The sequence below is a fragment of the Tenrec ecaudatus genome, chromosome 3, assembly GCF_050624435.1.
Source record: "Tenrec ecaudatus isolate mTenEca1 chromosome 3, mTenEca1.hap1, whole genome shotgun sequence".
NCBI classification, from domain to species: Eukaryota; Metazoa; Chordata; class Mammalia; order Afrosoricida; family Tenrecidae; genus Tenrec; species Tenrec ecaudatus.
Window position 1 is genome coordinate 71,907,991 of NC_134532.1, and position 17,732 is coordinate 71,925,722.

At 43.6% G+C, this 17,732-nt stretch overlaps 1 protein-coding gene across 1 annotated transcript in view; it reads left to right on the forward strand.

Annotated features, from left to right (window-relative positions):
- Positions 1-17,732, forward strand: part of FREM3 (FRAS1 related extracellular matrix 3) — a 95,218-nt gene that overhangs the window by 45,732 nt on the left and 31,754 nt on the right. The window contains exon 3 of the mRNA XM_075544808.1: positions 16,725-16,871. Coding sequence (XP_075400923.1) covers positions 16,725-16,871 — 147 coding nt within the window. The remainder of the gene's footprint in view (positions 1-16,724; positions 16,872-17,732) is intronic.

The window sequence follows — 17,732 nt, forward strand, 5'->3', positions numbered from 1 at the left end:
AATTATTTTTTAAATGTTTCTAGAAATACTTATAGGCACATATGAGTTTAACCTAGCACCATCAATATTTACTTACTGAGCTTTGCAGGTTTTACTCATGTGGAGGTTTTCCTCTTGAGTGTACCTTTTTTTTTCAACAAAAGCCAATTTACTGCAAATAAATGAAGCTTCTGAGAAGTAAAATAATTATCTCCTTCATTCAGACATAAGTCAAGACACAGACCTGATGCATAGAGCATACAAAATGGAGTAACCATGAGCAATAAAAAAGCTGACAAGAGGCCACCAAGAATAAAGACGTAAACAGCAGAATAGGAACTGGACAGAATCCGAGACTATCAGATGAAACACTTGAGGTTGCTCCCTGTGTTAGTCTGGGTAGACTGCAGAAACAAATTCATAGACATTCACATGTGTATAAGAAAGAGCTTTAGATACAAGAGCAATTGAAAATTGAAAAGGCATCCCAGCCCAGTCCAGATCAAGTTCCTAAGTCTGATATTAGCCCATATGTCCGACACCAATCTATAATTTCCTCTTCAGACTCACACAACACATACAAAGATGCCGAATGCAGGAAGATCACAGGCCAGTGGGTGGAAAATCTTGTAGATCCAGTAGCAGTGGAAGCATTTCAGTGCTGGCAGGGGTCTCCATGTGGCTCCTGCAGCTCAGGGCACTAGCGCAGCTCCATGTGTTATCTCTGCAGGAATGTCTCACAGGGAGTTGGCGTGTCCTGCCTCCAGAGAGCTATTTATCTCCTTAGTATATCCAAATGAGGTCATCAAGCTGTGACCTGATTGACTTGCTGGAGCCTAAACTCCAACCCTTCACTCTTAAGTCTCAAATTGACAACAGATTATGCAGCTACCACACACCCCTTCTCATACTAAACACTTGAGATTGCACCCCTTATTGGACTGAGCACCTATGACCACACGTATGGCTAAAAAAAAATTATATACGAATCCATCCAAGAGCCCAGAGGGATAGAACTTCTGACCCCTGCAATGGAAAGAAACTCTTACTCCCTCCCTTGATTTTGCTGGTGAGTCTTGCCTGCTTTTCTTGACTTGCTATTGATATGTATGGAATAAATTTGTTAAAGACAGTCTGGCTCATAGAGTATGTTATGCCTGTGAAAGAACCTGGGCTAGTCACTGTGCAAAGCGCACAGACAGCCAGGTGATTCCAAAGCCACGTACTAGGGAACTCAACTTTGAGACTGCAAGGTCGCTGCCCCAGCGCATACACCGACTGATTCCTAAGGTCTGTCTTTGGAACTGTCACAAGGTGGTCAAGACACCTGGACTTGAATTCCCACCCGGCCCCAAACAGGCTGTGAGATCTTGGGAATTACAGTACTCAGCGACAGGTCTTCATCTTATACACAGCATAATAAGGATTAATTTAGATGATCTATATAAGAGATCATGCGTGTTTCTCCATTCTGATGATCACTACTATCAAACAGAATCTAGAGAGGAAAGGTCAAGATCAATTTCTGTGGGGCTCTCCAAATAAGACCTTGACTCTTCCGAGACGTCTCCAAACTCTGCCAGCCCAATTAACAAGAAATGTACACTATCTTAAAAGACCTTGAATTATTACCTGCAGCTGTGCTGTTACCCTCAACACCATTATCCTGCCAACCAGTGCTCTTGTCTCCCCTTGGCTGTGATACTGAGCTAAGTCAGTTTCCGAGGACATCCTCAGTTGATGGCAGCAAGAGCCAGTGTGACACCGCACAGCAACAAAACAGAATGATGTGCAAATCCCCAAAACAACCAATAAAATACCAGTTACCAATAAAAGATCTGTTTCTTTTGCTTTATGTAAAAAATCGTGAAGAGTCTGAAATGTTCACTTGCAAGGAAACAACCTTACAACAACTAAACCTGCTGTGGATTTAAAGGATGCGAGCAGAAGACAAGCTGCTGCTGGGCCAGAAGCAATGTTGTTTTGTTTAACTTATGGCACAACAGGCAACGTGGGCTTCATTTTCGTCTCAGTCGCCCGTGTCCCCTCAGTCCCACAGAATGATTCAGGTGAATGCTCTGTATGCACTGGGATTTCATGACCACGGAGGCTGAAATTTAGGAATTTTGGAAATCCCAGTCTTTTAAAGGGGTTGTGAGCAAACCTGCCCAAACTTTACCCCAGAGAGAGAGTAAGATAGTCTTTATTATATTGGGCAGTGCACAATTCTACCCTGTGCCCAGAAGGAGACATTTGTATCCCTGTCTTTTCAGGCTGCTTGCTATGCACACTGCCTTGAAAAGATTTATAAGAACAGATGCTGTTAGCCTCTGCTCACAGTGTTTCATGATTTATGACATCAAAATGCAGATGTCCCGATATAACTGGAATTTTAGATAAATGAATACTTTTGGGGGGTACATCTATATGGCTCAATTATTACATGAGGCATATATATAATAAAGCATAATTCATTGTTTAACTGAATTTCTATACTACTGTATGCTGTGTATTTTATCTGACAATGCTGTGCTCATGAGACATGGAGCAATGTAAGAAATCTGAGGACAATCACCCGCCAACATTTCTGTAGCCCTCCGCCACTTCACGTTATGCGCTTTGGCGGCTGTCTCAGGATCGTCTGATAGCTAGGTCCTGGATCATTTGGTATCTAGGTCTCTTTTTAGATATCCTGACCTTTGTGGTGGATTAACCTCCTTTTCCACTAAAAAACCAATCTCCATATGTCAGTTTGTCCCGTTATGGTGCTAGTGTGTGGCTAGGATGCTAGGAGTTCTGCCTCTAGAACTGCAAATACAGAGTCACCCGTGGCAGAAAAGTTTCATTGGGGCTTTTTGGCTAAAACATAATATGAAAAAGGGCCTGATGAACTACTACTGTCAGAAAATTAGCCAACAAATCACAGTAGAATGCTGTTCAATATTGTGCTGTGAGAGTATTCTCCTGCAATTGGACATGCACTGACAGAAGGGTCACGAGGAAGAGACGAGCCAGTCTAGCACCTATGAAACACACAACTTTAATGCTTCCTCCCCACCCCCCACTCTCATGACCCCAATTCTACCTTACAAATCTGGCTAGACCAGAGCATGCACCCGGGTACAGATAAAAGCTGGAAGCACAGGGAATCCAGGACAAATAAATAACCCCTCGGGACCAATAATGAGAGTAGCGATACCAGGAGGGGAAGGGGAAGGTGGGGTAGAAAGGGGGAACTGATCACAATGATCTACATATAACCTCCTCCCAGGAAGACAGACAACAGAAAAGTGGGTTCAGGGAGACATCAGTCAGTGCAAGACATGACAAAATTATAATAATTTATAAATTATCAAGGGTTCCTACAGGAAGGGGAAAATAAGGAGCTGAAATCAAGGACTCAAGTAGAAAGAAACTGTTTTGAAAATGATGTTGGCAAAAAATGTACAAATGTGCTTGACACGATGGATGTATGTATGGATTGTGATAAGAGCAATATGAGCCCCCAATAAAATGACATTTAAAAAAAACAAGATGAGTTTCCTGGGTTAGAAGCCAATTAAAATACACTGTGGCCATAACAATGGACGCAGACATGCCCACCCTGATAAAGACAGTCCAGAACCAGTCATGAGCTGGAATCAAGTCTATGGCAACTGGCTGTTTTTTAATCACTTGCTGGTTTGTTTTAAGGTTAAATATAGAATTATCATAGGGCTCCACAGTCCCATTCCTAGGTCTATAGCAAAAGGCTGAATGCAGTCACGCAACCAGGCACTTGTACACCAACGTTCCTTGTAGTTCATTCACCACAGCCAGAAGGTGAAGGCAGCATGATGTCCATGAACAGACAGATAAACACACCACCTGTGGTACATCTACACAATGGACCATATGCAGTCATGAAAAATAGTAGCTCCAATGCATGCCACATTGTGGACGGACCTTAACATCACTAGGTGGAGCAAAAGAAGCAATAAGTATCAATATTGCATAATTAAACTTGAGTCAAAAGCAATAAGACGTCTAGAATAGGCATAGTCATAGAACAAGGAAGTAGATTAGAAATTACTAAGGATTAGCAGAGAGAAGATGTAGGGGTATTTGTTTAGAAAGTATAGATTTTCTGCTTGGGATCATGAGAGACTATGGAACACCTTGGTGAATGTAATGAATGCCACTGAATTATGCACACATTATACACATAAATGGTTAATTAGAATGACAACAGAAAAATGGAAGACGTCAGACAGTGCAAAATATGGCAAAATAATCATTTATAAATTATCAAGGGTTCATGAGGGAAGGTTGGAGCAGGGAAGGAGGGGAAAAATGAGGAGCTGATGCCTGGAGCTTAAGTGGAGATCGAATGCTTTGAGAATGATGAGGGCAATGAATGTGCAAATGTGCTTTACACAATTGATGTATGTATGGATTTTGATAAGAGTTGTAGGAGCCCCTAATAAAATGATTAAAAAAAGAATGACAAAGTATATGTTATAATATTTTTTAAGTAATGAAGGCAGGATATTTTAGATGTGTACAATGTACAAAGGTTTCAGAAAATTTTAATGTATTGAAGGGGAAAGGGGGATAAGTCAAAAAGTTTTTTTTTAATCATCCTTGAAGCAAGTAGAATTACCCTCCAGGAGCATTGATGGCAAATGGATTAGCCGTTTGACTGTGAACCCAAGGTCAGCAGTTCAAAGCCACTTCAGGTGCAAGATGAGGCTTTCTACTCCTGTAAAGTAAAGGTGGGCCTAACTCTTTACAGGGGTAGAAAGATACGTCTTTCTCCTGCAGAGCAGCTGGTGGTTTTGAACTTTGCATTTAGCAGCTCAGCACAAAAGCACTGCGCCACCAGGGCTCAAGAATCAAATGATAGTGGTGAGTCTGGTCTTTTGTTCGGTTTTACTTTAGTTACTCCTGTAAAGGTTTACCATCTCAGAAGCCCACAGGGACAGTTGTCCCCTGTCTTGCAGGGTTGCTATATGTCAGAATTGACTTGATGGCGGTGTATTCTTTTTTTGGTGGAAGAATAATCAGATTTAATTAATGCAGTAATTGAACAGGAATGAAGAAAAGTGGAGAAGCAATCACAGCATCCACTAGTCTTTCGGTCCATACGTAGCAAACCCCGTGGCTCCCCACAGTGGAGTCTCTGTCTTCTGACCGTCTCCTCTTGGGCCTGGCTACAGGTCCACCACGGGTGGACCTGCGGGGCTCTCCGAATATGGACTGCATGGGGGATATAGCAGCTATGTCTTACCATAAATGTTACTCCTCTTTTCCACAGTGATACTATCTGCAGTGTGTTGAATTGCTCATTATGCTATGTAGATAGGAGGTCAGAATCTGGAAATTCATAAAAATAATCATTTTTGAAAGGGCAGTCTTGAGAGCAAATAGCACTCTTATTTAGTTCTTGATTTGTGGCATATACCTGGATCTGTTTTAAGAAACCAAAAGGTCACCTACTCTTGAAACTCAGCCCCTGGGCGAGAGATTTCGGCTTCAATTGGGGAAGTGGTATCCTATTTTTATCCTACAGCTCAAATCATAAACTGTACATTTTCTGAGTGGGGAAATGCTTCTTTGCTTATAAATATAAACTCTAAGAGACGCTCCTTAGAAATATTATGTGCTTTGTAGACTCATGTTATTTTTAAAAGAGTAAAATTACAGAAATTCTTATTACTACTACCCACTTAAAGAGCCCTGGTGGCCTAGTGAGTTATATGTCAGGCTGTTAACTGAAAAGTCAGCGATTTCAAAGCACCAGCTGCTTCAAAGGAGGGAGAGACACAACCTAGGACATCCACAGGGCCAATTCCGCTCTGACCTGTCTCATTGCTACTCGTAGGTCAATGGCATTCAGTCTATTGCCCACTTAGAACTAGATCTGTAGACAGGCAATGACCTCTAAGACCTTGCCCCTTGTTATGTCTTTGCTCAGTGAAAATGAAGTGGGAGTAAAGCATTATCCTGAGATTTATTAGAGGACTCTCAGAATCTGAGCCCGTGGTGTGGGAAAGGCAAGGAATAAATTGAGAATTCACTTCATGGATGCTGCTTATTAAATAAGCATCCTTTGTAGGTTGAATTTTAAAAGGGCAGTGTGTCTGTGTGTGTGTGTGTTTGTGTACTGACTAGTCTTCCAGAAACATGAAATAGCTTATGAATACACAAGGAAGTAAAATACAGAAAGAGAGGCAGTCGTGTGAAGAGGGGCAAGGTGAAAGATGAGAGAAAAAGGCAACACAATTTTGATTAAACACACATGACTTTAGTCATCGGGCCTATTTAAAATTAAAAGAGACAAGCAACTCGCTCATATTAGGCTGGTTGTCTGGAGAAACAAAACTAGTGGCACTCAAATGTGTAAACAAAGACATTTCTATCGAGACGATTCCAGCGCAGTCCAACTCAAGTCCAAGGGCCCCATGCTAGTCGGAGCCCTCTTCAGACTCCTGTAGCTGCCGGCCAATGACACAGAATGGTGAAGCTGAAGCAGAAAGCAGGGAGATCACAAGCCAATTGTACAGTCTTGTGGATCCATGGTTGATGAGAAGATGCCAGGGCTCTCCCAGCTCTCTGATTGGCTCCCAGCTTCAGCAGCCCGTGGGGCACCACTCCTTGGCGGCAGATACACAATCCCAGCAAGCAGGGAGGATGAAAGGCAAGAAAGAGAGAGGGGATTTCACTGTCTCTCTTAGAAATAAAGTCAGGCCCAAAGGAGGCATCACCTGGCTACCACCTGATTGACAGGTTGGACTCCCCCTCTACCACACACAGGTACCATCAAGATGGCATAAAATCTAACCAAAATTCTAGAAAGGATGCACATTTACCCAAGGAGGCATGTGAATTGAGTGGTTGAGATGGAAGCCATTGCCCACAGAAGCTGTTTTGAAGACGAGCACTCAGAGATAGGAACTGGAAACACAGGGAATCCAGGGCGGATGATCCCTTCAGGGCCAGGAGTGTGAGGAGTGATACTGGGAGGGCAGAGGGAGAGTGGGTTGGAAAGAGGGAACCAATTACAAGGCTCTACATGTGACCTCCTCCCTGGGGGATGGACAACAGAAAAGGGGGTGAAAGGGAGATGTCGGACAGGGCAAGATATGACAAAATAATAACTTATAAATTATCAAGGGCTCATGAGGAAGGGGGGAGCAGGGAGGGAGGGGAAAAAAAGAGGACCTGATGCAAAGGGCTTAAGTGGAGAGCAAATGCTTTGAAAATGATTAGGGCAAAGAATGTACGGATGTGCTTTATACAATTGATGTAAGTATGTATTGTGATAAGATTTGCATGAGTCCCTAATAAAATGTTTTTTAAAAATTAAATTAAATTTTGAAAGAAAAGAAGAAGAAGAGCACTCAGATTGGACCTGGGAAGATGAATAAGACTCCTCAGAGCTGCAAATCAACACCATGACCTTGACACAGTGCTGGTAATTTGATACAGACATCTCCTAGGATCCCTAGGGAGGTGGAGGTGGATGGAGAGGGGAGAAGGAACCACAGGAGGGCGGGCTTTGCCTTTGTTGAATGCCTTCACTATGTGGCCTTAAGTGAGGCGGAGTCTGAACCTCAGGTACTTCTTTTGTCAGATGTCAACTATACCTGCTCTCACTCTTCAAGGGTGTTCGCAAGACTAGATAGTCACACAGGAGATTGGTCTTCAGAAATTATTTGAGCCATAAAAAGCCGTCAGAGTGAAGATTGCTCCTCTAGCTGTAACTGTTCACTTCCCAACACAGGCGCTTGTGAGCGCTTTGAGAACCCATCCTCCTTGCAGAAACGTGGGCCTCTGGAGAGCGCTCATCTAAGGTGTCAAGTTCTACAGACTGCTGCAGAGCCAGAGCACTTTTTATGCAAGCTGGCAGTGCCACACACAGAGTGAGCGACAGTGTTCTCCTGAGAAGCAGAAGCAGAGTGATATGCATGGATTCCCACATACATGCGCACACAAACACAAAGATAAATCAAAAAGTATTGCTATAAAACCATTTTCTTTAAAAAAAATCCTTTTCGTTGAAAATGAATCAATCCCAGTTGATTCCAATCAAGTTGACTCGCATTCACAGTGACCTTTTAATAAAAATATCAAAATGAGGGAGAAAGGGGGAACAGATCACAAGGTTCTACATATAACCTCCTCCCTGGGGGACGGACAACAGAAAAGTAGGTGAAGGGAGACGTCGGGCAGTGTAAGATAGGACAAAATAATAATTTATAAATTATCAAGGGCTCATGGAGGAGGGGGAGAGTGAAGAGGGAGGGGGAAAATGAGGAGCTGATACCAAGGGGTCAAGTAGAAAGCAAACATTTTGAGAATGATGAGGGAAACAAATGTACAAAAGTGCTTGACACAATGGGTGGATGTACGAATTGTGGTAAGAGTTGTACGAGCCCCCAATAAAATGATTTTTTAAAATAATTTTTTAAATATGTCAAAATGTGAAGCTGCTTGTTCTTAACGTATCCTCCATCTAGGCCTATGCACTTCTGAAAGTGGTTTTTCATCTTTCTAAACCTTATCTGAAAAAGCCTCAATCTTAGTTTTACATCATATCAAAACTGCAGTTTGGGCAGGTTCCAGGAACTGAAATTGTGGTCTTTTACAGCTTTCTTTGCATTTTGAGGAGAGAAAGAAGTCTTCGGGTGGGGGGGGCAAGATCAGGATTGTAGGGTAATCCGAGTAAGGTTTCCCACGGATTTTCAGAGGACAGCCATCGCTACCCTTGAAAAACAAAGAGGTAATGTGTCACGGGGAGAGGGAAAAATTCCTTGGCACAACTTTCCTGACCTTTTATTCACCAACACAGCTGTCCATTTTCTTAAAGCGTTTCATAATAAGCCTCTGTGATCTTCTTGTGCCCTTTGAGAAAATCCATCAAGATCACTCCTCGGGAATCCCCTAGAAGTAGTTGCCGTAGCTTCGGAGCTGACTCCGCCTCAGCCTTGGGGTGAGCTGGCCCAGCAGAGCCCCTCAGGAGCCATCATTGTGATGGTGGGAACTTAGGGTTTTGAAAGCACCTTAAGAAGACTCTCAGCTCACTGCCATCTAGTGGATGCCGATTCCTAGTGACCCTGCAGAACTGCTCCGGTGGGCTTCCTAGTCTGTAACTATTTTTATATATTAAATTATTTTATTGGGGTTCGTACAACTCTTATCACAATCCACACATACATCCATTGTGTCAAGCACATTTGTACATTTGTTGCCATCATCATTCTCAAAACATTTGCTTTCTGCTTGAGCCCCTGGTATCTGCTCCTCATTTTTCCCCTCCCTTCCCGCTCCCGCTCCCTCTCCCTCATGAACCCTTGATAATTTATAAATTATCTTGTCTTATCTTACACCATCCGACATCCCCCTTCACCCACTTTTCTGCTGTCCGTCCTCCAGGAAGGAGGTTATATTATGTAGATCCTTGTCATCTGTTCCCCTCTTCTCCCCAACCTTCTCTCCACCCTCCGGTATTGCCACTCTCACCACTGGTCCTGAAGGGTTCATCTGTCCTGTATTCCCAGTTCCTATCTGTACCAGTGTACATCCTCCGGTCCAGCCAGGTTTGTAAGGTAGAATTGGGATCATGAGTGTGTGTTTGGGGCGGGGGAGTGGGGGGAGAGAGAAAGCACTTAAGAACTAGAGGAAAGTTGTATGTTTCATCATTGCTACACTGCACCATAACTGGCCCTTCTCCTCCCAGCGACCTCTCTGTAAGAGGATGTCCAGTTGCCTACAGGTGGGCTTTGGGTCCCCACTCCACACTCCCCCTCATTCACAATGATATTCTTTGATGCCTATACTTGATCCCTTCGATACCCCATGATCACTCCCGCTGGTGTGCTTCATGCAGGTGAACTTTGTTGTTTTTTAGCTAGATGGCTGCCTGTTAATCTTCAAGTCTTTAAGACCCCAGGAGCTATCGCTTTTGATAGCCATGCACCATCAGCTTTCTTCACCACATTTGCTTTTGCTCCGGCTTTGTCTTCAGCGATCCTGTCAGGGTAGGCTGGTTCGCTTCTTCCATGTGGGCTTTGTTGTTTCTCAGCTAGATGGCTGCCTGTTAGACTGTAACTATTTACGGGAGTAGAAAGCCCGTCTTTCTCCAACAGAGTGAATGGTAGTTTTGAACTGCTGACCTGTAGTTACCAGCCTAACTAGTAACCACTGCATCATCAGAGGCCCTCCTTAATAAGACTAATACAAGTGTATTGCTGCAATAACTAGTCGGCAGCCATTCACTGATTGTAACATGTTTAAATATGTTTTGTTTGAATCAACTCATGCATGTACAAGCTGAAACCCTAGTGGCAATACTTTGACTTATCCTCATATATGCATATGGAAATAAGCACATATGTATGCATAGAGAGAAATTTACTTAGCAGCTGTTGAAGGCTGACAAATCCAAGATCCATAGGTCTGGAATTCTTGCAGGTTGGCACCCCCAAATCCTAAATGGGAAGCATACAAAATAAGGGTGCTCCAGCAAAGTATTGATTTAATGTCTGACGGTTGAACACACCCTAGGGAAATCCTTTAGTTAGTCTTCACCTGATTGAAGTCCACCCACACTGTAAAAGGCAATCTATTTACTTGAGACCAACTGATTCAATCACACGTAAAGGCCCTTTGTGGCACTCGTGGCCATGCCAACTGTAGGCTGCCCGGCTCTCCCATTAGTGTAGGAGGTGTTGCTATCAGATATGGTGTCTTTGTGCTAATAAAAACCCAGGATGCTGTGTGGGCAATTTCTTTAAATTGCTTGACTGTTTAAGGCCCAGGGAAGTTTAGTGTCCCTGCCCCTTTAGCATAGGAATAAAATTCAATCCCCATCTCCAATGAGAAAGGAAAGGAAACAGAGCCAGCGAGAAATAGGGATGTAAAAATGGGCGTGTTTATTTTGATCTCCCAATAGGAAGCCATCGTTCATTAGCTGTTCTGGAAGGAGCAGTGTGTTTTGGCATCATTATGCTCTTGAGAAGGAAGAAGAGTTTGATGCTTTCTGCGTTCCAGTTGATTCTATTCCCAAACAGAGAGGGTTATCCAACCCATATGCTCCTACTTCCCTACTAGATGGTGAGAATTCTGGGTGGTTTTGTTTCGGTCATGAGAAGCATATGCTGGCCCGATCGAGGCATAGAGCAGAATCTGAGAAAAGGGGGTGCTTTCTATTTTTCCCTACAGCACCCTCTGCGCTTGCACTGAAGAACACTATTTTAAGAAGGAGAAAGGGGGCACAGAAAACCTGCATTGTCTTCTGCAGCAGCAGCATGTTGCATTTTTATTCTTGAAAATGGAGAAACAAATATGTCATCAAGACAGTTTGGGGACAGCTCCAAAAAGAATACACTGAACACTTTTTTCTCGCCCTCAATAGAGGCGGAAATATTGACACTTGCCACCCACCCATGACATGAGCACACAGATTTCCCACTCCGCCGCCAGCCCCACCCGTCCAAAGATGGAAGTGAATCACTGTCTGGGAGGTAGCAGGGCTTATGAGGAGACAAGCAGAGACATGACTGCAGACACCGCATCTGTGTGTTCCACTTCTTTTCCTTGTCCCTGAAAAAGCTTAATTTGAAATTGCACAGAACAGCCTATTGTCCCTGAAGAAGAGAATGGATATTAAGCCGGTGGCTCAGGAGACTTAAGAGGAGGACACCTGGAGGCCAGGGCGTGGAATTGGGCAGTGGCACCCTGAAGCGCTGGCACGGACTAAGCAGGCTCGTGGGCTAGTTGGCCCGCAGTGAAATAAGCACAAGTCTGAGAAAGAGGAATGGCCATGGGTGCCGTGACCACCCTGTGCAGGAAGGGGATGTGGTATATTTCACCCAGCACATCAGGATTTCAAAATAGCTGCCAGCAGGGAAAGAAAACGATCACGGACACGCCCCTTGACTTTGTCCTCTGACCTAACTTGCAAGGTCTTCTGCCTCAATTTACTTTCTGTTCCAGGAATCCATAACTCTACTGACAAAAGCAATATTATTATATTTATCACCCATAGATAGGCTCCTAGAAAATAGAGGAAAGAGCTAGGAGGCAAAGGGCATTTATAAGGGTCTAGATACAGGCATGTACATATGTAAATGTATTTATATATGAGGATGGGGAAATAAATCTATGTACATATATTTATAGGTTTAGTATTAAGGTAGCAGATGGACATTGGGCCTCTACTAAAGTACTCCCTCAATGTAAGAGCACTGTAATGCTCACCTTCCTGACACGATCGCTGAAGACAAAGTAGGTGCATAAGCAAATGTGGTGAAGAAAGCTGATAGTGCCCGGATATCAAAAGATATAGCATCTGGGGTCTTAAAGGCTTGAAGGTAAACAAGCAGCCATCTAGCTCAGAAGCAACAAAGCCCACATGGAAGAAGCACACCAGCCTGTGTGATCACCAGGTGTCTGAGGGATCAGGTATCAGACATCAAAGAACAAAGGATCATGTCATCGTGAATGTGGGGAAGTACGGAGTAGAGACCAAAGCCCTTCTGTAGGCAACTGTACACCCCCTTACAGAAGGGTTGCAGGGAGGAGACAAACCAGTGAGGGTGCAGTATAGCAATGATGAAACATCCAACTTTCCTCTAGTTCTTAAATGCTTCCCCCCACCCACCCCCTGCACACACACACTATCATGATCCCAATTCTACCTTACAAATCTGGCTAGACAAGAGGATGTACAGATAGGAACTGGAAACGTGGGGAATCCAGGACAGATGAATCCCTCAGACCAGTGGTGAGAGTGGTGATACTGGGGGTGGAGGGAAGGTGGGGTAGAAAGGGGGAACCGATCACAAAGATCTACATATACGCCCCTCCCTGGGGGATGGACAACAGAAAAGTGAGTGAAGGGAGACATCCGACAGTGTAAGACATGAAAAAGTAATAATTTCTAAATTATCAAGGGTTTGTGAGGGAGGGGGTGTAGGGAGGAAGGGGGAAAATGAAGAGCTGATACCAAGGGCTCAAGTAGAGAGCAAATGCTTTGAGAATGATGATGGCAACAAATGTACTTGACACAATGGATGGATGGATGGATGGATGGATGGATGGATGGATGGATGGATGGATGGATGGATGGATGACGATAAGAGTTGTATGAGCCCCCAATAAAGTGATTTTTTTTAATCTTTCAATAATGCAAGAAAAAAAAAGATTTACAGTGGTTCCATCCTCCATAGTGGAAAGCTGAGTCCTTCTCCACTGTCTGTTCTTAGTCTGGAATTTCTGCTGAAATCCGTTCACTTTGGGCGACCTTGCTGGGATTTGAAATACCAGTGGCATAGCTTCCAGCATCTCAACAACACACAAGCCAGCACAAGACAGACTGACAGACACGTGATGGATAGTATGCTGTATTAGAGCTGCAATTCTGAGCACGAGTGTTGGAGAAATGTGTATAACTGTGAACACCAAGAATACATTTTCAGAGTCTCCACATGAATTAATTCCTCATGACCATGAGCCAGAAAGGTGAACAGTCTTGCCCCCAGGAAGAATGCATTAGAAAGTGGATTACTACCACCTCCTCTATCCAGCCCAGAGAAGGGCAGCCTCCCTCGGGGACTTGCAGAGTGTGTCCTTGACTGGGATTGGGTACTGGGATTGTATACCATGAGTCATGCTATAACTACCCTCGTCGGATGAATCTTGTAAGCTCTTCTGTCTAGCACACCCTGCAGGTCCCAACCTTGGCTCCATTCTCATTTCCACAGTCCCACCTGCAACTGGGATGTCTGGATCTCTGACCAATCATGCTTCTAGGATAGTTCCCATTGTCTCCCTTGACCTATTTAAACCATTCATTCTCTATTAATCCTTGGACACCATTATGACCTCATGCTAATGGCCCCCCTCATTCAGATGATCTGTCTTTGCTCTTTGTTTTGTGTTTGTCTTAAGACTTAATAAATGTTCTTCTTAAATTATGTGAGATTTGGGGTCTTTTTTGTACCCTGAAACAATACCTATCCTGATCATGGCTCCTTTCTCTATCTCCTTTCTCCATCTGCAACTGTGATGAATGGATCTGTGATCTGCAACTGTGATGAATGGATCTGTGATCTGCAACTGTGATGAATGGATCTGTGATCTGCAACTGTGATGAATTCATCTGTGATCTGTGACCATGATTTTTTCCTTTGTTTTCTATGCTGCATAATTTAGCCACACGCCAATGAGTCCTTTGAACACCATTACGGCCTCATGTTTATGGCATCCCTATCAGACTGATTCATGTTTGCTTTTCCCATATCTCTATCCTGTTTAAAGCTTGATAAATATGTTTCTATAAAATATCTCTGAATCTGGGGTCTCTTCTTCCTCTTCTAGAGAAGGCCCATTTAGCAAGCTGGGCTGCTAACTGTTACATCAGCAGTTTGAAACTACCAGCTGCTCCTTGGGAGAAAGAAACCCACAAAGGCAGTTCTACTCTGTCCTGTAAATTATTGTGAGTTTTAAGAGACTCAATGGCAGCAAGTTAGGATTTTTAGGTTTGGGGGTTTTTTCCCCCTTAAAAACAGCAGCACACGAGGACTCAATACAAAGAATAGAAAGGAGTAACTCAGAAAACAGGGGAGAAAGAAAGGAGGGAGGAAGCTAACAAGAGAGAGGAGGAAGCAGAGAGGGAAGAGTGGAGGTGTTGAGTAAGAACTCATCTTAAAACTACAGAGCTTTGGCTCTTTGGAACCCAGTGCAGTGCAACCAGTGAGAGCTTAAATTCCAAGCACCGGTTTCCAGAAAGCTGTGGAGGGCCGTGCCAGTCCAAACTTCATTTGCAAAGTCCCCACACAAATTAAGCCTCCATTGAACTCCTTCTGATCATGAACCAAGCGGAGCCCTGGGGGCATAGTGGTTACAAGTGGAGCTGCTAACTGTAAGATCAGAAGTTTAAAACCATCAGCCGCCCCACTGGAGAAGGATGAGGTTTTCGACTCCCATAAAGAGTTACATGACCATCTTAGCATAGTGAATGAGGGGGAGTGTGCAGAGTGGAGACCCAAAGCCCATTTGTAGCCACTGGGCATGCCCTTACAGAAGGGTCTCAGGGAGGAGACGAGCCAGTCAGGATGTGAGGCAGCAATGATGAAAAATACAACTTTCCTCTAGATCCTAAATGCTTCCCCACCCCTCTCACTATCATGATCCCAATTCTACCTTACAAATCTGGCTAGACCAGAGGATGTACACTGGTACAGATAGGAACCGGGAACACAGAGAATCCATGACATGATCCTTTCAGGACCAGTGGTGTGAGTGGCGATACTGGGAGGGTGGAAGGAGGGCGAGGTGGAAAGGGGGAACCGATTACAAGGATCTACATATAACCCCCTCCCTGGGGGACTGACAACAGAAAAGTGAGTGAAGGGAGATGTCGGATAGGGCAAGATATGACAAAATAATAATTTATAAATTATCAAGGGTTCATGAGGGAGGAGAGAGCGGGGAGGGAGGGGAAAAAATGAGGACCTGATGCCAGGGGCTTAAGTGGGGAGCAAATGTTTTGAGACTGATGAGGGCAATGTGCTTTGCACAACTGATGTATATATAGATTGTGATAAGAGTTGTACAAAACCCCAATAAAATTATTTTTAAAAAGTTACACAACCACCGTAATTCTCCCTTACAAATCAGATTAGACCAGAGTATGCACACTGCTACAGAGAAGAGCCTACAACCCAGGGAATCCAGGATAGACAAAATCCCGCAGGGCCAACAAGGAGAATAGAGATACCAGGAGGAGATTAGAGGAGGTAGAGAGAGAAAGGGGGAATCGATCACAAGGATCAATCTAGATTACCCCCCTCCCAGGGGGAATAATAGAAAAGTGAGTGAGGGGTGACAGAGGACAATGTAAGATATAGAAAAAACAATCTATAACTTATCAAGTGTTCGTGAGGGAGGGTGAAGAAATGGAGAGTTGATATCAGGGGCTCAAGTGGGAAGAGAATGCTTTGAAAATGATGCTGGCGGCATATGTGTAAATGTGCTTGACACATTGGAGGAATGTATGGATTGTGATAAGAGATGTAAGAGCCCCTAATAAAAGTGTGTAAAAAAAACAAAACCAAGATATCGTCTCAGAAAGCCACAGGGGCAGTTCTACCCTTCCCTATGGGGTCACCATAAGCCAGGCTCGACTCGATGGCAGTGAGTTTGGTTTATCGCAATAAACCCTGGGGTGGCATTTTGACCTGATGCGAAGGGCCTCCCTCATCCAGATGATGTGTCTGTGTCTTTGTGTTGTTTTGTGGCTGTTTAGACTTAATTTAAGGAGAGCTTAAATCATTTGAGAGAGGGATCTCTTTTGTACTCTAAAACAGAGCCAACATTTGATGGGCTGGCCTTGTTTTGACAGATCTTAGAGGTTTTCTGCATGTGAAGGCTGCAGTCTCACCATCTTCCTATTGCTGGGCTTGGTGGGTGATATTTCTGTTTTCCTCCTCTGAGACTTCTGCCTTACGCAGGTTCCCGTTTTCACAGGTTCTGCTGAATAGAAAACCTTTATGAAAAGGAGGTTCCTGCCTCTATTCACATTAAGCAGAACAAAGAGGATTTAGAATTCTCTAGAAAAGCCAAGGCATTTTTTCTCTTTATATATGAAAAAGAGCATGTTAGAACACATGGCTGCCAAAGCATAAAGCAACCCTGATCACTGCTATTTTTTCATCAAATATTCCATCAGATTTCTTCTTTTCCTTTATCAATTTCAGGAGGAAATAAGCTAACAAACCAGCCATTCCATCTGCACTGGGCTTTGATTTCTTTGGAGAAAGAGTACTACCTTGTGGATGAAGACTCCGCCTTCTTGGAAGTGACCCTGAGCCGCAGAGGATACCTGGCAGAAACATCCTTTGTCAGTAAGGAACTTTGCATGGGTTGTTGGCAGAGGTAAGGGACAATGAAAGCTAGACTTAAAAATCCGTTTTGAGAGAATAGGTTGGAAGTGGTTTAGGGAACTCCTCTCAAGGTATGTGTGAAATTGTGCTGTGATTTTTGTTCCATGTGAGTCAGCAGTGTATATGGACATCACACTTTGTCCTTCTTCTGATGTTATCCTTTTTCTTTTAAGTTATCATGTAAGGGACTCCAGGGAAATGAAGGCATTCTGCAGCCATATACCACAATCCTCAAGTCACTCCATTTTGTTTGTGAAGCAGGAATCATTCAGGCAGCATATTGTGAATTAAGAGCAGAGAGTATGTAAGGAATATTGGTACCCAAAGAGACAGAGTAGATCTTATCTATCAAAATCTGACACAGGTCAAGCAATGTTCAATAAGCAAGGTTTGAGGGAAGAATCTGGCTTGAGATTGGCCATCTGGTTCTCAGGTTGTTTTCTTTGTCTGGTGGGGTATATCCACATCCCAGTGCAAGTATTGTTAGCAAATTATGTTCTTCAAATGGAGGTGGGTTAATTTCTAATGCTCTTGTAATAAAGTGAGTGACACAGTGAGAGTAACTCCAAGATCATCAGTTCGAAACCACCACCTGCTCTGAGGGAAAGGGATGAGGCTTTCTGCACCCAGGAAGAGTTACCGTCTCAGAAACACAGCAGAGCAGTTTTACTCTGCCCTAGAGGGTCACCATGGGTCGGAATCAACTCAATGGCAGTGAGTGTGAGTGAGTGAACAGTTATCTAACAGAATTAATAAATAAATCTAACATAAATTGTGAGATTAAAACAAAGGAGAGCAAATTACTTAAAGCCCCAATGAGAT